Source organism: Gopherus evgoodei, unplaced genomic scaffold (genome assembly GCF_007399415.2).
Source record: "Gopherus evgoodei ecotype Sinaloan lineage unplaced genomic scaffold, rGopEvg1_v1.p scaffold_33_arrow_ctg1, whole genome shotgun sequence".
Classification (NCBI taxonomy): Eukaryota; Metazoa; Chordata; order Testudines; family Testudinidae; genus Gopherus; species Gopherus evgoodei.
Genome location: NW_022060005.1, coordinates 6,604,949 through 6,628,452, shown reverse-complemented (window position 1 = coordinate 6,628,452; position 23,504 = coordinate 6,604,949). Strand labels below are relative to the sequence as shown.

General features: G+C 44.0%; 1 protein-coding gene and 2 pseudogenes across 1 annotated transcript; all 3 read left to right on the top strand.

Annotated features, from left to right (window-relative positions):
- The first annotated feature begins 1,403 nt into the window (after nt 1-1,403).
- Nucleotides 1,404-2,351, top strand: LOC115641174 (annotated as a pseudogene).
- A 4,631-nt stretch (nt 2,352-6,982) lies between these two features.
- LOC115641231 (olfactory receptor 10A7-like) lies at nt 6,983-8,688 on the top strand. Its single transcript, XM_030544301.1, has one exon. It carries the CDS (start codon nt 7,514-7,516, stop codon nt 8,477-8,479), a length of 966 nt encoding a protein of 321 aa, XP_030400161.1. The 5' UTR covers nt 6,983-7,513; the 3' UTR covers nt 8,480-8,688.
- A 6,808-nt stretch (nt 8,689-15,496) lies between these two features.
- LOC115641232 lies at nt 15,497-17,038 on the top strand (annotated as a pseudogene).
- Nucleotides 17,039-23,504: the final 6,466 nt, after the last annotated feature.

Below are 23,504 nucleotides of genomic sequence, written 5' to 3'. Positions count from 1 at the left end.
AACTTTTCTTTTTTCTTCCCTCTCTCTCCCCCACACCCAAAAAAAGTAATAAATTGCCCAAGGAAACAATTCCACCCAGCTCTGCTCTTCTTTATTTTGGGGGTTTTCTCACTCTCCACTTTTCTTTCTTCTTCTGTTTGCCATTTGTTTCCTCTTCTCATTGTCTTCCCTTCCCTGCTCACATTGACTTGTTGTTCTTCCCATCCCACCCATTGCCCACAGGGTAAATTTTTATTTGATGTATTGTTCTTTTGTCTTCTTCACTTTTCTTTTTTCACCCTTGCTTTCCTCCTCTACAGTTTATCATTTTTTCCTCCTTATCTCTTTTCCTTTTCTTTTTTATGTTCACTTCTTATCTTTTTTTTCCTCTTCTCTACTCTTCTGTTTTTCTACTTTTCTTTTCTCCTGTTCATCAGACACATTATTTCCTATTCCCTCCATCCTCCCTCTACCCCTCTGTCATAAACAGATAGCTAAGGGTTAACGTCTCTTTCACCTGGAAAGAAGTAATCTGAAACACCTGACCAGAGGACCAATCAGGAAATGAGACTTTTTCAGGTCTGGGTGGAGGGAAGGTTGTGTGTGAGTCCTTTGTTTTTGGGTCTTCTGTCTGTCTCTCTCTCGGCTATGAGAGGATTTCTGTTTCCTGCTTTCTAATCTTCTGTTTCCAAGTTGTAAGTACAAATATAGTAAGGCAGTAAGGTTTCTATTGTTTTCTTTTGTATTTACCTGGGTATAGTTGCTGGAGTGTTTTGAATTGTATTCTTTTTGAATAAGGCTGTTTATTCATATTTCTTTTAAGCAGTTGACCCTGTATTTGTCACTTTGATACAGAGAGACCATTTTTATGTATTTTTCTTTCTTTTTACATAAAGCTTTCTTTTTAAGACCTGTTGGAGTTTTTCTTTAGTGGGGAACTCCAGGGAATTGAGTCTGTGCTCACCAGGGAATTGGTGGGAGGAAGAAGTCAGGGGGAAATCTGTGTGTGTTAGATTTACTAGCCTGACTTTGCATTCCCTCTGGGTGAGGGGGGAAGAGAGATTAGCTCTCGGTACTTCTGTTTTCCAAGGCTGGAAACGGGGAGGGTGGAATCCCTCTGTTTAGATTCATGGAGTTTGCTTCTGTGTATCTCTCCAGGAACACCTGGAGTGGGGGAAGGGAAAAGGTTTATTTCCCATTGTTGTGAGACTCAAGGGATTTGGGTCTTGGGGTCCCCAGGGAATGTTTTTGGGGGGACCAGAGTGCCCCAAAACACTCTAATTTTTTTGGGTGGTGGCAGCTTTACCAGGTCCAAGCTGGTAACTAAGCTTGCAGCTTTTCATGCTAACCCCCATATTTTGGACGCTAAGGTCCAAATCTGGGACTAGGTTTATGATACCCTCACAGATAGATCCAGTGTAGCCATGCGGAACCAAACCACCGTGACTGAATTCATCCTCATTGGCTTCCTCTACCCCGGCCATCTGGAATGCCTCATTGCTGTTGGCTTCCTGGCCTCTTACTTGCTGATCTTGTCCAGCAATATCATGATCATTGCCATCATCCTCTTAGACCGTCACCTCCACAGCCCCATGCACTTCTTCCTCTGGAACCTCTCCTGTTTGGAGATCCTTGTTACATCTTATGTCCTACCCAAGGTTATTGCCATCTTTCTGATGGGTGACAGGTCCATCTCCTACCTGGTTTGTATCGCTCAATGCTACTTCTACTTCCTTCTGGGCTACAGTGAGTTTGTCCTGCTGGCCGTTATGTCCTATGACCGCTATGTGGCCATCTGCAACCCACTGCGCTAAACCATGGTCATGAATGCTCAGCTCTGCTTCCAGCTCGTGGTGGGGTCGTAGGCAACGGGGTTCCTGGCCACCATCATCCCCACCATCCTGGTCATCACCCTGCCCTTCTGCAATGCCAACCAGATTGACCACTTCTTCTGCAACGGCTTGGCCTTGGTCAAACTGTCCTGTGTGGACACGAGTTTTGTGGAGCTGCTGAGTTTCATGACCTCCTCCGCCATCCTGCTGGGATCCTTGATCCTGATGGTGGTGTCCTACACTTATATTGTTGCCACCATCTTCAGGATAACATGCCACTCAGGACGCAACAAGACTTTATCCACCTGCTCCTCTCACTTCATCATCATCACCATGGGCTATGGCAGCTGCATCTTCATGTATTTCCGGCCTTCGGGCAGTAACATCTCGCTCAACAAGCTGGTGGCCCTCCTCAACACAGTGGTGACCCCTCTCATGAGCCCCTTCATCTTCAGCATGAGGAACCAGCAGATGAAAGATTCCCTGAGGGCAGCCTTGAAGAGAAGCATGAACTTCTCAAGGAAGCATATTAACTTCTGAATGGGTTTTGTGAGGGGAAAAGAAGGGGAAATTAAACAAGAATAATAGTTATAGTACTCTCCTAAGTTATAGTACTTTCCTAAGAAGTAGTATTTCCCTGTTCAAATCCCTTTTCTCCTAAGGCAGAGGGGGAAATTGAAGCTGGATCTTTCACCTCCTAGTTGAGTACCCAAATGGCTGAGCTAAGAGTGATGAATGAGGCATCCTTCTCACTCCCCACGCCTCTTGCGAAAAACACCTTTGGTGCCTTACCCCAAGAAAGTGTTCACAGCTGGCAGATAGGCACCTCCCTGGAATCTCCCATTGGCTAGCCTAGATGAGGAACCCGAGCATGCTGGCTTTTGTCAATCCCATTTTTAGGTGCCTACCTTTCCCCTTTCATTGTATAGGGAGTCGGGTGGATAAACTGAGTCTTTGTGAATTCCTGTGAATTTCTAGGTACTAAGAGTCAGCTGCTTCAATGATCAGCACTGGAACATCTATGTCCCTTTGTGAATCTAGCCCATGTTGTCTTGGTCTATTACTGGGGATCCTAGTTGATCCTGAAATATGAATAATAAATAGTAAAGACTATGAAATAAATGACAGTTCTGTAGGAGTGATTATGGGGTACACATATTGTGCCAGTGCGATGGTGCAATCATGGTGAAATGAACTGTGCATCATTATCTCTCTCAAGCTAACTCATCAAAATATGCGACAAAGAGTCCTGTGGCACCCCATAGACTAACAGACGTATTGGAGCATAAGCTTTCGTGGGTGAAAACTCACTTTGTTAGATGCATGTGAGTACTCACCCATTAAAGCTTATGCTCCAGTATGTCTGTTAATCTATAAAATGCCACAGAACTCTTTGTTGCTTTTTACAGATCCAGACTAACATGGCTACATCTCTGACACTTGTCATTGAAATAAATGACTCATCTATTTACCTATTGACTCTAACTATTCAGGTGGTGATTTTCAAAATAGATTGAAGATGCAAAAGTTGTCAACACTTGACTGACTAGAGGTCAGGATTCTGACCTAGATACCTTGTCGGTTGAGTCTGGGGTTTGAGGGTCCCACTGACCACAAGGCCCCACCAATTGGCTCATGCTCCCTTGGGACATGCATGGAGCCCTAGATTGAGACCGATAGACAGATGGGAGTGTGGGTAGGATGCAGGAGGTGTCATGGGGACTGGAGATAAAACCAAACACTCAAAATGCATACCCTGGGAAGCGTGGTTTCAGGAGATATTGACAACTGTGATTTCTGTATTTCAGTGCTGATTGGTCAAGGGGAGAGGAGGAACTACCACCAAAATTCCTGTCTGTGCCCCAGAGCAGATGCTCATTGGGTGCAGGACCTACATTATGCCCCCCTTAGCACTTCCCCAAACAAGTCTCTTAGCACTGGCTCCTGACCAACCAGCAGTGAGGGGCAAGAACCAATTTTGACATCTAGAGTGTGAAAAGTTTGACGGGATGGGTGTGAAGAAATTTGTCAAGGTGTACAAGATGTGTATTCCATAACTACATTGACAGCCCATTTGGAATTTCACAAAATTCTAATTGAGGAAGCTCCCAAATGCCATTCAAAGTCAATAGGAGTTGGATGATTGTGAGACTTCGCCTTCATGTTTTAATGGAATTATGTCCCAGAAAAAAAAATCCCTTTCTTTAGTCCTTCCCAGTCTGTTGAAAACTGAGACTTTCTTCAGGGGAATGAAACCAGTCACAGACTCTGTCCACCAGTCTATGGTCATTCGGTCATTTTTGTAGACCTTGATGATATGGCTAAAATATTAAAGGCTGAGACTGTCAGTCACCCAACTCCCCTTGGTTTTGAATTGCATTTTGGAGCCTAAATCCACTAGGATTCTTTGAAAATCCAAGTCTAACAACCATGTAGGGAGTGATATCCATGCTCAGATGATCCAAACAGGACAGGGGATCTATTGATCTGCCCATAATAAGGGTATAATTGAAAATTTGGTCCCTTCTCTGAAGAGCTGTCAATTAAAGAAGACAGTGGGCCTCCACAGAAAGGAAGAGAGAGATTATGAAATACATACATACTCAGAACCAGCTCCCTGATGTGCCCTGTTCTCTAAAAATCTTGACTCCCATCTGCCCCCAAGCCACCCACCCAACACACTTTAATTGCTACATCCACTCCTCTCCCAGAGCTAGGAATTGAATCCAGAAAAGCTGATACTCAGCTACCTACTATAAACAGTCAATCTTCTTGGAACAGACTTCTCTCAGGTCATTGGAGAAGTATCCTTACTATGTTATTCACACACATATTTATAAATTGGGGGAGGGATAGCTCAGTGGTTTGAGCATTGGCCTACTAAACCCAGGGTTGTGAATTCAATCCTTGAGGGGATCATTCAGGGAACTGGGGTAAAAATCTGACAGGGGATTAGCCCTGCTTTGAGCAGGGGGTTGGACTAGATGACCTCATGAAGTCCCTTCCAACCTTGATATTCTAATGCAAAAATCAGAGGTTTTATTATTCATATACCACCTCTTCTTAATAATCATGATTGGCAAAAATCACGGTCAAGAAAAGATTGTCTCTAAAGGCTGAGACTGTTGCTATCAGTGACATAACTTTGTCAATTTCAAAGGTCTGATGTCTCAGAGGAAGGTGAGGAAAAACCTTATAAAAAAAGGAAATAATGCAACTCTGCACAGGAGGACAGAGTCCCTCCAGTGACCCATCAAACATCTCAGGCTATAGCTGAAGTACTGACAGTTCCAGCACACTGTCCCACTAACCTGCTTCAGCCCTGCCTTGGAGAGCCTGCATCCATGTGTCCCAGGCTAGTTCAATGTCCATGATACTTCCAATGTCAAATACACTCAAGGCCTGTGCACCACTCAAGGCCTCTGCAGGTTTAAGCCAGGATTTTTAAAGGAGCGTAAGGGAGATGATTGTCCAGTTCACACTGAAAGTTACCCCCAATGGGAATGACACTGGAGTGAATTTCACCACTAGCCCTTGGCTGCTGAGATGAACTTAACAAGAAGCTTGCAAATTAATTCCAAGGCTGTTGGTGAATACATTTTAGACATGGAGACTTGTCCGCTGGGAGCTGGTCTGAGAACCGCTGCATACGTTTCACATGGGACAACAAGTAGCCATCATGTGGCAACAAATTGGAGTCACGTCTGACAGGGGATAGATCTGAACTGGAGATTTAGAAATTAATGGTGGGAAGAGCTGACATCCCTGTAGGATGCTGTCCTTGGCTTTCTATAGATCTATCACAGCATGGGAACAGCACTGTGAATTTCCTTACACACATTCTTGACCAGTGTGCCTCAGCTTTGTCTTTAAGAAGTCACTCTAGGGATAAGAGGGGAGTTAATAACTACCCATGGTCCAGTGAGTTCTCAGCTCCATCCTGAGAGTGCCAATGGGTGCGGGGGGGGGGGCAATTTGTTCCCAGTTGGATGTTGAGATCATGATGAAGTGAACACCATATCTCCTTAAAGACTAGTCAGACCTCACACCAGTTCCACCAAGATCTATGCTGCTGAGATCACTGGCAATTAGTGCTAAAAGCTTTTGGCCTACCTATCAGTTATATTTGTTCTTGACATTTGTAGGTACAATTTATACATCCTTGTTACATGTCCTTCAGGAGCCTGTTCCTGAGAAGCTTATATAAATTGTCTAGGTTCTAAGGTCTCAGACCCTTATTGCAACAAACACATCTTAATCATGATGAAGAATATGTCTACTGTAAATGCTTGGAGAACTGAGAGTAAACCAATATTCTGACCTTGATCAACAAGCACAGTTGACATTGCAATTTGGATTGGACCATCTCTGAATTTAATGGTAGTTTCTTTATTGCTGAATTGATTTAACTGATCAAAGTGCTTACAAACAGAATACAATTAAAAATTCTCTCAGGCACCCATAGTCAGAAAGAACCCTGGGGATTTTATCCCAGTAGTCACTGAACAGTACAGAAAGGATTGATGTCTGAGATTCACTAGCAGAGAAGCTTCTCGGTCAAGATAAGTCAGTTTCAGAAATGATGGAACTGCTCAGAAGTGGGAAGGTTTGACTGCTCAGAGTAAGGTATTTGTGGGACAGTCTGAGGCATTTTCCTTCTTTACTATTATGACCTCAAGTTCATTTTATGGAGCTATCAACACCTAAATTATCTCCAAAATTGAAGGAAAAATAGACAATCTCTTTCACTCTCTCTCTCTCTCTTTCTCTCATCTAATCACTCAATCTAATTACTCTTATGTATCTAATCTACAGAATTGTTCTTAATTTTGTTCTGTCTGTCTTATCAAAGGTATTATGTGTAATGTCTTTCTATCAAGGTAACTAATAGTAATGAATGATTCATCTATCTGCCTATCGACTCTATCTATTTGCAATGTCATTTTCAATGACACCTAAGATATATTCATCTACAGGATTCTCTCTCATCTCACCCAGATTTGAGAGTCCCACAGACACAATGGAGAATCTTATCTGTCAAGAAGAGCAGAAATTGGTCCAGCTGTATTCCAGTACAGTGAGAGGTAAATCTAGCCACATTAGCTGGCAGTAAAGTATAAGATTAGACGAGACCAGCCATGTGTCTGGGCTGTTTGTTTTTTTGTTTGTCTAGTGTTTATTCTCTCAACATTCTGGTATCTCATTCTTATTAATGGGATGGCACTGTGTGAGGTAGGGAAGTGGGAACCCATGTGGGGGTGCTCTTTAATAATCATTCATAGGGCTGTGTGTCTGTCACAATGGGAAAGAAGTCACAGACACTGTGATTTTCCCATTTGTTCATGACTTTTTGTGTGTGTCCATGACTCACCCTGCAGTGGTGGCTCCTGCAGTGCCTGTCCTGCTGGGCTGTGCCCAGCCCCCCACTCCAGGCATTGTGACCAAGTGCACTGGGTTGCAGCGCAGCTCAGGTGTGGCCCAACTCCCCCTCTGGAGTGGACACAGCAGCTACCAATGTCCGTGTCAGAATCGCCAGCTAGGGATGAGTAAGATCCAAGAGATAGAACACCTGAGCTCTGTGAACATAGAGAGATGAGATAGGGAACGGGGTGAAGCTGATTGTGTAACTGTTATTCTATCTAATCTATCTTTCTATCTATTATGAGATACCATGCAAACCCCTGAGAGGGATCTAAATACCTATGTGGTCTCAACAGGACCGAGCTATGGAAGAAAACTTAACAGCAGTGACAGAGTTTATCTTTCTGGGCTTCTCAGACCTCCAGCATCTGCAGCCCCTTCTTTTTGTCCTCATCTTACTCATCTACCTCTTCACACTAATAGGAAATGGCCTCATCATCGCTGTCACGGTTGCTGACCTGGCCCTCCACAATCCCATGTATTTCTTCCTCAGGAACTTGTCAGTCTTGGAGATCTGCTACACTTCAGTGGTCGTCCCTAAGACCTTGACCAACCTCCTGTCAGAGAAGCAGGCTATCTCTTTCCTGGGCTGTGCAGTCCAGATGTACTTCTACCTTTTCTTTGGCAGCACAGAGTGTGGCCTGCTGACTGTTATGTCCTATGACCGGTACGTTGCCATATGCAACCCCATGCGTTACCCACTCATCATGAGCAGAAAGGTCACCCTAAGCTTGGCAGCTATGGTGTGGATCGTGGGCAAGTTGGTGGCATGTGAGCAAACGGCAGCCATATTCACGTTACCCTTCCATGGGCTGAATAAAATCAACCACTTCTTCTGCGACATCCTCCCAGTGCTTAGGCTGGTGAGCACAGACACATCACTCATCAATGCCATTCTTTCCTTTCTCACTATGGTGTTCACAATGGTCCCCTTAATCTTAATCATCACCTCCTATGCAAGCATCATCTGCACCATTCTGAAGATGCACTCAGGAGAGGGGAGACACAAAGCTTTCTCCGCTTGCTCCTCACACCTAATCACAGTTATCTTATTCTACTGCAGTGGCTTTATCACCTACATGAGGCCCAGTTCCAATGTCTCTGTGGACACCGATCGAGCCCTCGCCCTGTTGTACACGGTCATTATTCCAACATTCAACCCAATCATATACAGTCTGAGGAACAAAGAAGTCAAGGAGGCTCTGAGGAAATTCTTGACCAAGAGTAACATTTCTTTGTTCTCATAAATACAGTTGTTTTTTTTTCTGATCATTGAGCCCCATTGAAGTGTCTCAATTTGGGAGGTGTCACAAAGTCAGAAAATGTCTGTATTATTGCTTAACAATATGAAGTATAGTTTGGTTTCCCTTTTTAGTTCTATAATGGTGTCTGACTAGGGGGGGGATAACTCAGTGGTCTGAGCATGAGCTTGCTAAACCCACAGTTGTGAATTCAATCCTTGAGGTGGGCATTCAGGGATCTGGGGCAAAAATCTGTCTGGGATTGGTCCTGCTTTGAGCAGGGGGGTGGACTAGATGACCTTCTGAGGTCTCTTCTGACTCTGTGTTTCTATGACTGTGTAATGTTAAAGTAAAGGAGGTTGTAACGTGTGCTGTTAAGGAATCCATGAAGGGTAATTCAGCCTCTGAGGTACCCATTTCAGAGGGTTAAGACAACAATGGGCTGGGTCATCAACTGGGGGAAGAACCAACCTGGCTGGCACCATCCATGTTAGGAGGTTTTACACTTCCTAAGGCTAGGGCTAAGATCAAAAAACCCTGAAGGATTAAAAAGGAATTGGTTGGCTCTGCTGGATCCTGACAAAAAGACCCAGAGCCAACAGGGTGAAGACAGACAGACAGACAGAGTGAGAGGCAGGAACAGCAGTGGTCAAGCTGTAACTTGGTGCCCAGAGAGAACAGGAGACACCAAGGGTGGGTCATGTCTACCCAGAGGCTGGAGGGGAATGTCAAACATAAGGAAGATAATGGGTCCTGTAGGTCTTTTTGTTATTTTAAAAATCTGCTTCTCTAAGCACTGTGCACGGTTTGGACAAATACTCCTGTTTCTGTGTCACTGCAAATTATTACTGACCACAGGGTCCCAATGGGGAACTTTGGCAGAGTCCAAGAACATTTGGACCTGAGAAGTAGTGGGTTGGCACCCATGAAGGGGGAAACTGGCAACCCTGTTGGAGTTTGGCTGGATTTCTGGATTCCATCCCAGAGAGAAGTAGAGGAATGAGCTGGCCACATGGAAGGGGTTCACTCCTTGGGCTGGAGAAGGGTCTCAGAAAGGGGCAGCTTACTCAGGAGGCATCCAGAAGGGCAGGCCACATTTAAAGTCTGGTCTGTATTTTATTACATCCATGTTTTAGGAAAGATGTGGACAAACTGGAGAGAGTCTGGAGCAGGGCCACCCAGAGGTTTCGGGGGGCCTGGGGCAAAGCAATTTCAGGGGTCTCTTCCATAAAAGAAGGTGCAATACTATATAATACTATATTCTCGTGAGGGCCCCTGTTGGGACCTGGGCCTGTGGCAAATTGCCCCACTTGCCCCCCAAGAAGCAATGGTCTGGAGGAGAGCAACAAAAATGATAAAAGGGTTCAAAAACCTGACAGCAAGAAAGGTTAAAAAATCTTGGCCTGTTCAGTCTTAAAAAAAAGAAGGCTAAGGTGGGACCTGACAACAGTCTTCAGGTATATTAAGGGCTGATATAAAGAGGATGGTGATGAATTGTTCTCCATGTCCACTGAAGATAAAACAAGAAGCAATGGCTTAATCTGTAGCAGGGGAGATGTAGATTATAGATTAGGAAAATCTTTCTAAGTAGAAGAGCAGTTAAATTCTGGACCAGGCTTCCAAGAGAGGTTGTGGAATCCCCATTATTGGAGGTTTTTCAGAGCAGGTTGGACAACACCTAGAAGGGCTGCTCCAGGTTTACTTGTTCCTGTCTTAGCACAGAGGGCTGGACTTGATGACCTCTCGACGTCCCTCTCAGCCCTACATTTCTATGAATGTCTGACAACTACAACTACCTAAATGACTTCTAATCTCCTACCAACAGCATTTTTTGTTTAAAAAAACAAACAAAAATAAAACACCTGCGAAATTCACTCACAAAGAATTTGTGAATGCAGAGTTAGGTTTGTACAGGGCTGGTGACATAGCATGCCTGTGTGCTTTGGCAATTTTGTGATTGTTACCTTCATTGAGACCTTTGTTTTCCATTGTAACCTCCTTGTTGGTTTAGAACATCCAGATGCTAGTGAAACAGTGGCCCATTCTGACAGCATCAGTCTTTCTGAGCACTGCTGCCCCTGCTAGAGTGCAGGATGCCTTGGAAATCACTCATAGGGAGAGATCTATCACTGGCCATCAACGCGTACTGATTCTTCTATCCTGGAACAATGGGTTTTCTGCTGGCAGGACCGCAGACTTTGATTGACTCACTACACAGAAGCAAACAGAGGTAGGATTTGGAGCTGGGACATTCCCTCAGCAAAAGCACCTGGAAACAGGATGTGGTTGTGAGATTCAGCATCACCTAAGGATGCTGATCAGAACAAGGGGTGGTGAGATCAGACTGAGATGGGTGCCTTGAGGATGTTGTTCTCCTAAGTTTTGTACCTCTGGCATTGTGTTGTAAAGTGTTTGAGTCTCTTGCTTTCCTGCTGCATTGTCCCTAAAGGATTTGTCTGGGCTGCCACTGCCAGGTGAGGGGGAATGGGTATAAGGGACTGGTGGGCGGGAGAAATGAGTCAGCTGTTTTGTGGTCTAAGACAAGTGGACTGCAGACTCCCACTGCCCAAGAAGGATGTCATGCATGAGGTCTTCACCTGGCAATATGCCTGAAAGAGACCCAGAGCTAGGGACAGTGACCAGTCACTATCTAGACCAAGAGGGGTTAGAATCACATGGGAACCATGGTTTGGGTTTGAGTACAAAAGACTGATGCCTGACCAGGGGGAGGGCAGGGCCAGGTGGTAACATCACCCATTGAAATAAATGAGGCAGTTCACATTTCTGAGCTATTGTTTCAGGCTCTCTGCATACTCAGGCAGACATTGCCACAGGGGTTTCACTCAGGTCATATTTGCTAGGTTTTCTTTGCAACAACACCATCTAAATTTAGACTTAGGGCTAGATTCACCAGGGGGATTTAGGTGCCTTACTGCCCAACTTAGGTTCCTAAGGCCAACATTTAGACACCATTGACAGTCATGAAACCCCTGCCCGATAGCTGCCTAATGTCCTCAGGTGCCTAAGTTTCCACCAGTAAAGTCCCAGAGGTGCCTACATTTGGCTAGTGGGCTTGTGGCAAGCCATCAAATTACTGACATCCATGAGCAGCTCAGCCCTGACTCATGCCAACTCCCCAGTGGCATTTACAAAGTTGGTGCACCCTCAACTATCTCACTTGTGAGGGTCTAATCTGGTAGGTGTGCTCAGATGTATCTCTCAAGCTCCTTTGTTGAAGCTGTACTGAAATGTTCATTGGAGCAGGAAGTGCAATGCGGGTATCCCACGAGAATGTCCTAGAAATTAGCTATGTAGAGTCCGAGAAGGTATAGAGAGAGTGGGAATAACTCTATAGCCTAGTGGCTAATGCATTCTCCGGAGACTCAGGTTTCACTCCCTGCTCCAATGAAGATTTGCACATGTCAATACTACAGCCACACAGCAGTGTTGCTATTGCATAGACCCTTACTTTGTCGGTGGAATGAGTTTATCCATTGATGTAGTGAATCCGCCTCTCTGAGAAATAGTAGCTAGGCCAACAGAAGAAATTGTCCTTTTACAAACTGCCCCCCTGCTCAAGACCTCATGGCCCTGCCACACCCTGCCCCTGAAAAAGGCAGTGGGGAGGATCCTCCAAGCTGTCTAGAAGGGCTATGTGGGCCACAGCCAATCAGGGCCCAGCAGGCTTGTGAAAGAAGAGCTTCAGGGCCAGAATGTGTCCGTTCCTTGCTGGACCTGGTGGAGTGTGGATGGTGTGTGGCTGGCCGAGGGAGTGAGAAGGAGCTCTAGGCTGGTAGCTGGGACCTTATTCAGACAAGGTCCTGAGCTAAGGGTGAAGAAGCTGCAGGGCTGTAGGGAAGTGGCCCAAGGAATTAAAGCAGTGGTATGACTTAGATAAAGGGACACAGTGAACAGCTGCTCTCAACAGGGTCCCTGGGCTGGGACCCAGAGTAGTGGGTGGGCCTGGGTCCCCCCACCTCCATTAGCCACTGGGGGAGTAGTAGCCTGGATTTTGAGGCACCCCAGAAGGGGAATGGAACTCCTTAGTGGCCCAGCAAGAGAGCTGGACCTGAAGTGCCCAGAGAGGGTGAGAACATTGCCTCCTGTGGAAAACCCCTGGGAGTATGCCTCAACACCAAGGCCAAGACCATTGATAGATTACAGGACTAATTAAGGACCTGAGCCCAAGGAGGGCTACAGGGAGAGAAAGTGCAAGCCTGCACACACTTGACCAAGGACCCTCACTAGGGTGAGAACCCCAACCCCATTACATCCCTGTTTTCAGTTGCTTATAACTTTGCCAAATTCTTTCTGCTATCATGGCTAAATTCCATTTGGGGATGTTACTCCCTTCCTGCAGGTTCACGGCAAAACTAAATTCTCTAGGCTCCAATTCACCCCAATTAAAAATTTTGTAAAGCGCCTCACACTATTATATCTACATGTCATAATTTAGTCACACATCACATGGTACAAATAAGTCTTATTGACTCCCTAAAGCATAAGTGGTTCTTCCTGAAAGAAAGACGGGAGTCAATTTGGAATGGGGAAAGGTGGTGGTATGCTACTGAAGCTTGATCAGCTGTGGAGGTGACTTGAATTCATGGACTTCTTGGTCCTTCGATTTCCAGAGCAGCCTAGGATAGACTGGAGGACAAAGTTAATAATGTGTGGATCTTTTGGGAATAGGGCATTCTCTAGTTCTCTGCTAAGGCAAATGGAGTCTGGTGTCTCTGCCCACACAACACCCATATCCCAGTCTCCAACTAAAATACCATACTCTACCCCAAATTCAGTAAGCGCTTTAAGTTTCTGCTGTCAAATGGTCAAAATAGATTTTTTTGCACAAATAAAGATTTGTAGCTGGGATTTTAAAAGGACCTCAGGGAGTTAGGCATCCAGCTTCCATTGGACATAATACAAAGCTAGCTGGGTTCCTAACTCCTTTGGGCCTCTTTGAAAATCCCAGTCTCAGTCCTTACCATTAGGTAAACCAAGTTTGAAAATCTGGTCCAATATGTCATCAGTAGGTTTCAGAGTTACCACCCTATCTGAGAAGTAATGGAATCAAAATTCATCCCTGGAATAAATCCATTGATTTAAATGATGTTAGAACAGATATTTTAATCTGGGTATTCCAAGTGACCCCTAAAAATTGTAGATGCTCAAGACCTCTTTCCATTCACAGCCCTTTAGGGTCCTTTATCAGGGTCATATATGGAGAGTTTATTTTCCATCCATAGGGCTTAGATGCTTCTTTCTGCAGAAATTGTCAAAAGACACCAGAAAAGTGGCTGTGATCTATGCTGCACTCCAAAGAGCCACAATCTGGCTTTGTATATTAGTGGGTATAGACGTACATCAATATGAACTTTACATCACCACTACACAGTACAGTTACAGGTATTTCACCAGAGAACAAACTGACAATATCTCCCGCCCATTCCCCCTCTTCCCCACTGGAATTCCACCCAAAGCAGCTTCATCTTTGAACACAAATGCTCTAGGGATGTGTTCTAAAGAGTCCTTTTAAAGAATATATATTTAAGTTCTCCTTCAAGGTCTCCATTGTTAGTAATGCAGAGCCAGCATCATTTGTTTATTTGAATTGATAGGTGAGAGGCATTTCACATATTACTATAGCTATTATAATGATTGTGAATGTTTATTCTTTCATGGATGTTTTGAATCTCCATCTATCTAGTCTATTTCACCATTTCTCAGTTTAGTGAGTTATATGAAACTTTCTGGTGCTATGGGGTACACAATTTCACTCTTCTGTAGTGTCTGAAGGACACAGACATTTTCAATATAAACACTTTATTTATGTTGTGCTTTTGTCTATCTGAGTGTACAGCTAATTTGCAAACATGAGAGAGTATAATCTCTCTGATTTAGGTAAGGAGAAAACTAATGTATCCTGATATCATCTGGACTTTGGCACTTTGTATGCTGAAAATTTGGAAACATAAAATAGATCAAAATAAAACGTAGGGTGACTCTATATATTACCACTATCTTTTACTAATGCTTTTAATAAAGCATTCATAATCATCGTCTTCACCATCACCATCATCTCTGTTTCACAGTCAATATCGAATCTATCAGAATCAGGTGGGTAGCTAGCGCTTGTCATAATATTATTTTCTCTTTTCTTTTTTTGTGTTTGTTTCTTTCTGTATCTATCTGTCCGACCATTTGTCTCTCTGTTGGAATGTTCAAAACTTTCCAGTGTTGTGGAGGCAGAATATGGCTTTTCTGTAAAGCCTTGTATTAATCTCCACACCATTGAGGGGCATATAGATTTCATATATGCAATCATGAGAAACTGCAATTTATGTCATTTAGCTAAACTGAAAACAAATGGATCCCAATACCAAGAGGACTGCCATATTTTGAATGGTGGAAATATCAAGCAGTTAAAGAAAGAATAAAATGATTGCATATTTTGTATAGTTTCTTAATTAAAAATACGTTATACTCCTCATCATTCTATCTCACCAAATTATTCACTCTTCATCTACATGCATCTCTCTCTCTCTTATTCTGAGTTAATTGAAATTTACAGTTGTTGTGGAGAGTAGAATCTGGCTTTTTAGTAGAAAGATATTGTAACCTACTAGGTCTTTGAGAGGTAGATACATTTCATACTTATCCTTTTATCCTTTTTTAAAATGTTTATTTTGAATGAAATCTGGAAATGTATAGCAGCTACAGAAATGAAGATTAGATTGTTTTTATATTTTACTAGCTAGTGGTAATAATCTTTCTCTCCACTGTCACTGTTTTCACAGTACCATGCCTCTGACTGTAGTACTAGAGTTACAGTCCATGAAGATTAAAATCCTTTATTTATCACTTGAATATGTGTGATATGGTCCATGGAAGGAAAAACTTTCTCCAACACACAAGCACTAGTCCTGGCTAAGGGAAAGACTGGTATCTAAGAGTTAAAGCAAAGATGGTGAATCAGGAGCTTTCCTATGTCCCCTTCAGGTACTCGTAAAGGCGTGTGACCTACCAGTGAGGGAAGGATTCTTGAGTTCTCTCCCAAGCTCAGAAAGGGAGTGAGCTCTGCTGTTTAGTGATCTGGGAGAGTCAGAATCAGAACTCCTGGGTTCTATTCTCAACTATGAGAGGTGAGTAGGGTCTATTGGTTAGAGAAGCAGAGGTTGGGAGCCAGCACTCCTGGTTTCTCTTCCAAGTTTTGGCAGGTGAGTGGGGTCTAGTGGATTAGCACAGGGGGCTTGTAGACAGGTCTCATGGATTGTATTGCAGGCTCTGGGAGGGAGTGTATTGTAGTGGTTAAAGCAGTGAGGTCTAGGAGCCACGAGCGTTCTTCAGCCCTGGGAATGGGGCATGCTCTAGCACTGACATTCCTGGGGTCTAATACAAGCTCCAGAAGACAAGCAGGTTCTAGGGTTCAGATCAGGGTCAAGGAATCAGGATGTCTAGCCTCCATTCCTGGATCTGAGAGGGAAATGGGATCTAATGGTTAGAGAGGATTAGTAGGAAGAAATTCTAGATTCCTGGTTCTGCCAGTGACCAAACTGAAATATGCAAATTCTTGTATGATAACTCCTTTTCCCTTCTTTATAGACCATTCTCCTCTCTGCTGCAGCCAGGTGAAGATGTGGTCATGGAGAATCAAACCACACCAACTGAATTCATCCTTCTTGGATTTCATAATATTCAGAGGTTACATTTCCTACTGTCTTGGGTTATCTCCATCATCTACGTCTTCACCATCTTGGGGAACATGCTCATCATCTTCCTCTCCTTGGTGGAACCATGTCTTCAAACCCCAATGTACTTCTTCCTGGGAAACCTCTCCCTCCTAAACGTCTGCCTGACCACCACCACTGTCCCCCAGATGCTGGTGCACCTCGTCTCAGGCAGGAGCAGTATCTCCTATGCAAGGTGTGCAACACAACTCTACTTCTCTTTTTTGTGGGTGTTGAGTGCATGTTGCTGGCCACCATGGCATACGACCGCTACATGGCCATATGCAAACCCCTGCGCTACACGCTGTTCATGAACAGGAAGTTTTGTGTTCTGCTGGTGTCAGTCTCCTGGCTTAGTGGTGCACTCAATGCAGCCTTGCACACATTCCTCACTATCCACTTTCCCTTCTGTGAGGCCAACAGGATCAATTACTTCTACTGTGATATCCCACCACTGCTGGCTCTTTCCTGTGGAGACATCTCAGTCAATGTCACCATGATACTGGTCTCCAGCATCTTCTTGGGGTGGAGCCCCACCCTGTGCATTGGACTTTCATATGGGTACATTGTTTCAAGGATACTGAAGATACATTCCCCTGAGGGGAGGAGCAAGGCCTTCTCCACCTGTGTGTTACATCTCACTGCAGTCCTGCTCTACTATGGAAGTAATATCTTCACCTATGTCAGACCCCTCACTAGCTACTCACTGGATAATGACAAGTTAATCTCTCTGCTGTACAACATTGTCACCCCCATGTTAAACCCATTGATCTATACTCTGAGGAACAAGGATGTGAAGAGAGCCATGAAAAAGGTCCTTGTGAGGAAAATGTTCTTCTAAGAGAATCAAGAATGCTGGCATCGATATCTACTTCCATGAATGGGATGTAGTAAGTTAGAACATGTGGGTTCTGGGAGTCAGGACTCCTGGGTTCTATTCTGCTTTCTGGGAAGGGAGTGGGTTTTAGTGGTTAGAGAAGGGGGACACTGGGAGTCAGGATCCTAGGTTACATTTGATGACTCTTGCAGGGGAATGGGTCTAGGGGTTGGAGCAGCAGAGCTGAAGCCTCAGGACTGTTGCAAATAGCTTTCATATCTATGGGTGAAATATTTTATAGGGTGCTAAATGTTATTAAATGTGGAGGTTAATCACTAGGGAGGTTAGAGAAAGGATCCAACAATAGAACGTTACAATTAACCTTAATTTATAAACATAATGTTTGTTACTGTGTGGCCTTGAACGTGTTTCACATATTTATGAAAGATGTGAACAAATCGGAGAGAGTGCAGCTGAGAGTAACACAAATGACAAAAGGTTTAGCAAACCTGACCTATGTAGAAAGGTGAAAAAAGGTGGGCATGTTTAGTCTTGAGAAAAGAAGACTGACTGAGGACCTGATAACAGGCTTCAAATATGTTAATGGCTCATATAAAGATGAGAGGGATCAATTGTTCTTCATGCCCACTGAAGGTAGGAGAAGCAGCAATGGGCTTAATCTGCAGCAAGGGAGATTTAGGTTAGCTATTAGGAGAAGCTTTCTAACTCTCAGGGGGTTTGAGCATTGGACAGGGACGGCTCTAGGTATTTTGCAGCCCCAAGCATGGCAGGCAGGCTGCCTTTGGCGGCTTGCCTGCAGGAGGTTCCCAGTCCCACAGATTCAGCGGCAGCCTGCGGGAGGTCTGCCGAAGCCGTGGGTCCAACAGACCCTCCGCAGGCATGCCACCGAAGGCACCCTGCCGGCCGCCCTCACGGCGACCGGCAGAGCACCCATCATGGCTTGCCGCCCCAAGCACACGCTTGGCGTGCTGGTGCCTGGAACCACCCCTGGCTCTGGAACAAGCTTCTAAGGGAAGTTGTGGAATCCCCATCACTGGAGGTTTTTAGGAACAGGTTGGACAGACACTTGTCAGGTCTGGTCTAGGTTCACTTGGTCTTGCCTCAGCACAGGGGGCTGGACTTGATGACCTCTCAAGGTCCCTTAAAGCCTGACATTTCAATTATTCTATGACATACATTTGACTAAAAAAGTGAAATTTTGGGCCAGTCTTTCAACTACTTAAGCATGTGGGCTCAGATTTCTGAGGGAGCCTAAGGGAGTTAGGCACCCAACTCCCATTGATTTTTCAATGAACTCCTTTATGCCTCTTTGAAAATCATGGCCATAAGTAATTGTTGGATTGACTTACATCCTCTCCCCTCCTGCCAATGCACGCGAATCCCTTCACTCATGGGAGTAAGAGCCCATAGGCCTGTAAACGCCTCTGCCATGTTTCATTTGATGCTCCATCCCTGATATGGGTGCATATTAGTAGTGGGTGAATTGAACATTCCCTATTGCCTAACTCCCTCAAAGGCTGAGGCTTGGATTTTCATGGGAGCCAAAGAGATGTAAGTGTCCATCTCCCATTGGGAGTTAGCCTCCTTCAAAAAACAAAACAAAACTTCTCAACTTTTTTTGTCTGTAAAGTCATTTCATATCTTTAGATGAGAAATACTGTGGAAGGTCTGGTCTACACTGCAAAGTTTGCCAAATAGCTATGTGGGCTAGGAGTGTGAAAAAAGTCACTGTCCCTCACTGACATGCTATGCCACCAAAATCCATCATGTAGAGGAACTATGCGTGTCTGATGGTATAGCTTATGTCATTCAGGCAGGTGGTGTAGCTATGCCACTATGGGGCTCTGCTGACACACCAATCCCAGCCAGGAGTCTGTAATAAACAAGCCCAAAGTGACCAAAAAGTTTACTTATAGTATTTCTCATTTCCCTGTGTTTATTTCTCATTAACTTACACTAATTATGTTCATTTCTCTCTGCTTTTGTGTACTATTTAACCCTGTTATATGTATTTTTTTCTCTGCAAAATGTGTGGGGTATATTTTGTCTAAAAGGGTGTTACATAAAATAAAATTGATTTCATATTATTCTTTAGTATCTATCTAATCTATCCTATCTATGCCATCAAGAAATAAGGTGTGCACTTTTAACACTGAGAGTAATTAACCATTGGAACAACTTACCAAGGGTTGCGGTACATTCTTCATCACTGACAATTTTTAAATCAAGATGGGATTTTTTTTTCCCCAAAAAGATCTCTAGAAATTATTTTGGGCAATTCTCTGGCCTGTGTTATACGGGAGGTCAGATTAGCTGATCACAATGGTCCCTTCTGGCCTATGAATCTATAGCTACTTATAAGACTCCCATCACCACAGTATCTGAGCATCTCACTAATAGCTCAGAGAAGGCAGTGAGGTTTGTCCATTGCACATGGGTCTATTTTTATTTGGGAGGCTTCTGGCATTCTGGGGCCCTGATCTGAGCACAGAATTTCCAGGAGTGGGGAGGGTCTCCTCAGACTCGTTCGAAGAGGGGCTACCCTATCCCTGCTATAGGAGAAGAGACCTTGGGGAAAAAAGGGGCCTACAGCTGAGCAGCTGCTATTTCCCTAGAGATGTATATAGAGGGAGTATTCTCCCTCTGCTCTGGGTAGGCTAGACAGAGAGAAACCAAGCACAAGAATGACTCTATAGCCTAGTGGTTAGAGCACTCAGCTGGGAGACCCAGAATCCAGTTCCCTTGCTCCAATGACTTTCATTATTTATCCACCCTGGAATGACTCCAGCAGGAGGGATTGAGTGAGCCCTCAGTCAGAATATCCCACAGGGCAGTGGTTTGAGAGGTGGCAAAGCGCTGTTCAAATCCCTTCTGCCATTCAGCATGAGAGATGTGAACCTGGGGTCTCTCATATCCCAGGTGTGTCTCATAATCATTAGGGTAAAGTTATGGGGGAGCGCCTCTTTCCCTCACTTGCAAAAAAAAGCTTAGGTGTTGAACTGCCTGAGAGGGGCAGAGCTTAGCACACATTCCTCTCCTTGTTGTGTCCATTGGTTACCTTAGCTGATTTCCCAACCAGACTTCTGGCTTTTGCAAATCTCATTCTGAGGCACCTGTCACTTCCCACTCATTGCACAGGGAGCCTGAGAGCTGAACTCAGCCTTTGGGAATCCCAGACTTCCAGTGGTTTTCCAGGTACCTAAAAGTTAGGTCTGGTGACACTCAGTGTCCCCATGCCTCGTTTATGAAGCTAGCCCTTAGTTTTTCTGGATGGTGCCAGGCAGACAGTCCAGGAGCCTGCCTCACTCCAGTTCACCCATGGAGAAGCATGGCACAGCGTTAGCCCTCCCTGTGTCAACACACAAGCATCTGTGGACTCCAGCATTCATCGCAGCACTAAAACTCCACCAGAGGCAGGGGGTAATTGGCCACAGCTACGAGTCCCTCTCCCCACAGCAGTAGTGGGGCTAGATGACCATTTGTGGTCCCCTGTTGAACAGGGTAACTGTCATAGGTTTCACCCCCACTCTGAACTTTAGGGTACAGATGTGAGGACCTGCATGAGAAACCCTAAGCTTAATTACCAGCTTAGATCAGTATGCTGCCACCACCTAAATCATTTAAAACAGCTGTTTATGAGTCAGTTGGGAAACTTTGTCTTCCTCCTCAAAATATCTCCTTCCCAAGTACTGTAACCCTTCCCTGGGTAAACTTGAGAGAATTCTCCACCAATCTCCTGGTGAACACTGATCCAAACCCCTTGGACCTTAAAACAAGGAAAAAAATCAATCAGGTTCTTAAAAAGAAGACTTTTAATTAAGGAAAAGGGGTGAAAGAAATACCTCTGAGATTAGCATGTAAGCTACTCTCACAGATAATAGATTTAAAACACAGAGGATGTTCCCCTGGGCAAAAACCTTAGTTACACAAAAGAAAACCCAATTTGATTATCCCTCTAATGCAAATAAGACAAAGTCACAAAAGGAAATAAACATAAACTAATTCATTCCGTCTCTAATACTCACTAACCTAGTTGATTCCTGGATCTTTTCACTCTGGCACAGAACTTAATGAATAGAACAAAGGAAGAACTTCCCTCCTTCCTCTTGAAACATCTTGTCCCCCCATTGGTTCCTCTGGTCAGGTAACAGCTAGGCTAGCTGAGCTTCTTAACCCTTAACTGTCTGTTTATGTCAGTAACAAAATCACAGAATCATAGAAATGTTGGGTTGGAAGGGACCTCCTGAAGTCATCAGTTCCAGTCCCTGTGATGAAGCAGGACCAAGTCTTTAGAGTTAGAATGTTTTTCCAAAAATTTAACATAAATCTAGGCCCATTACTTCTTGCTCTACCTTCAGTGGCAATGGAGAACAATTGATCCCCATACTCTTTATAACAGTCCTTATCAGGTCCCCCCAGTCTTCTTTTCTCAACACTACACATGCCCAGTTTTTTCACCTTTCTGCATAGGTCAGGTTTTCTAAATCTTTCATCATTTTTGTTGCTCTCCTCTGGACTCTTCCCAATTTGTCCTCATCTTTCCTAAAGTGTGGCACTCAGAACTGGACACAGTACTCTAGCTGATGCCTCACCAGTGCCAAGTTGTGTGGGACAATTACCTCCTCTCTCTTACATACCAGACTTCTGTTAAGACATCCCAGAATGATATTAGCCTTTTTCACAATTGCATCACATTGTTGAAACATATTAAATTTTTGATCCACCATAACCCCAGATCTTTTCCACAGTACTATCACCTAGTCAGTCATTCCTCATTTTGTAGTTGTGCATTTGATTTTTCCTTCTTAAGTGAAGTACTGTGCACTTATCTTTGTTGAATTTGATGCTGATTAATTTAGACCAATTCTCCAAATTGTCAATGTTGTTTTGAATTCTAATCCTGTCCTCCAAAGTGCTTGTTTCCCCTCAAAGCTTGGTGTCATCTGCAACTTCTATAAGCATACTTTCTACTAAATTATCCAAGTAATTCATTAAATGTTGAATAGTATTGGACCCAGCACTGACTCTGTGTGACCCCACTAGATACGTCCTCTTAGTTTCACAGTGAAACATTCATACCTCCTCTTTGAGTATGGTCTTTCAATCACTTGTGCACCCATCTTATAATAATTTGTCTAGACTGCATTTCCATAGTCTATTTAGGAGAACGTCATGTGGGACTGTGTCAAAAGCCTTACTAAAATAAAGATATATCTCATCTACTGCTTCCCCTCATCCACCATCCCAGTAACCTGTCAAGGAAGGATATTTGATTGGTTTGGCATGATTTGTTCTTGACAAATACATACTGGCTATCCCTTACAAATCCCACTTCACTTTGCATTTCCTTTAGTGCACAAGGAGGCAATATGCTTGTTTCAGGTGCAAAGTCTAGAGGAGTGGCCTACAGGGTGATATAATGGCTCTGTTTATATCTATGTTATGTCTCCCTCTAGAAGCTGGACCCAGAAGAGAACATGAGAGCTACTAGTAGCTAAAGGAGACCTGTTTTCACTTGAGTGGTAGAGGCCAGGTATTCCAGCATGGGATTTTCAAAGGAAACTAGAGGAGTTCAAAGGCCTTTGAAAGTATCCCCTTTGAAAATCAAGAACCGAAGTTTACAGTTCTCCTTTCTCATGAAACAGCCAGTTCCCATGGCTTTTGCTTAGAGCTCGGTGAGTTATTGATTTTTTGATTCAGTGGCTGAAGCAAAAAATTTATACAAAATTTGTTTGTTTCAGTTTCAAACTGCATGTTATGGGGTTGGTTGGTTGGTTGTCTCACCAAAATGAAAAAAGAAAACAAAACAAAATCACTGGGCTCTAATGAAACATTTTACATGTTGATTCAAGTTCACATCATGAAATTCTAAATATTGTTTCATAAATATAATGTTGATTAGAAATGAGGTTTCGTTTCCAAAATGTCACAATGACTTGTTTTGACATTTCCCCCATATGACACTCTGTACCTCGGGGGAACACCCTACACCTCCATGTTCATCCTTATGATATGATTGTGTGGCTTCCAATGCAAAGTTTGTCATGTCCGATGTCTTTGGAAGGCTCATGATGCACTGAGCATTGTTGTTATAGTAATGTACTGGTTATAATTACCTGTATATAGTTATGAGATTGAAAATGTTAAAACAAGACCAGGCAAAACTCTCCAGGAGCAGAGGGACAGTTCAAACCTCACCAGGGCATGTATTGGACAAACCCGGCCCAACTTCACAGGAACAGAGGACACTGGCCTAGGCAGCAACAAAGAATCAGTTGGACTCTCAAGTGAGTCATCCACCTTCCCTTGGTCGGTTTGGGACTATGATAAGATAATGCTCACCTGACTCTGAATGGGGGGGGGCAAAGCCAAGAAGGAAGGAAGAACCTTATAAAAGGGAGAGATATTGGCCATGCTCTCTCTCTTCCACCTCCATTTACAGATACCACCACCAAGTGACTGAAGTGCT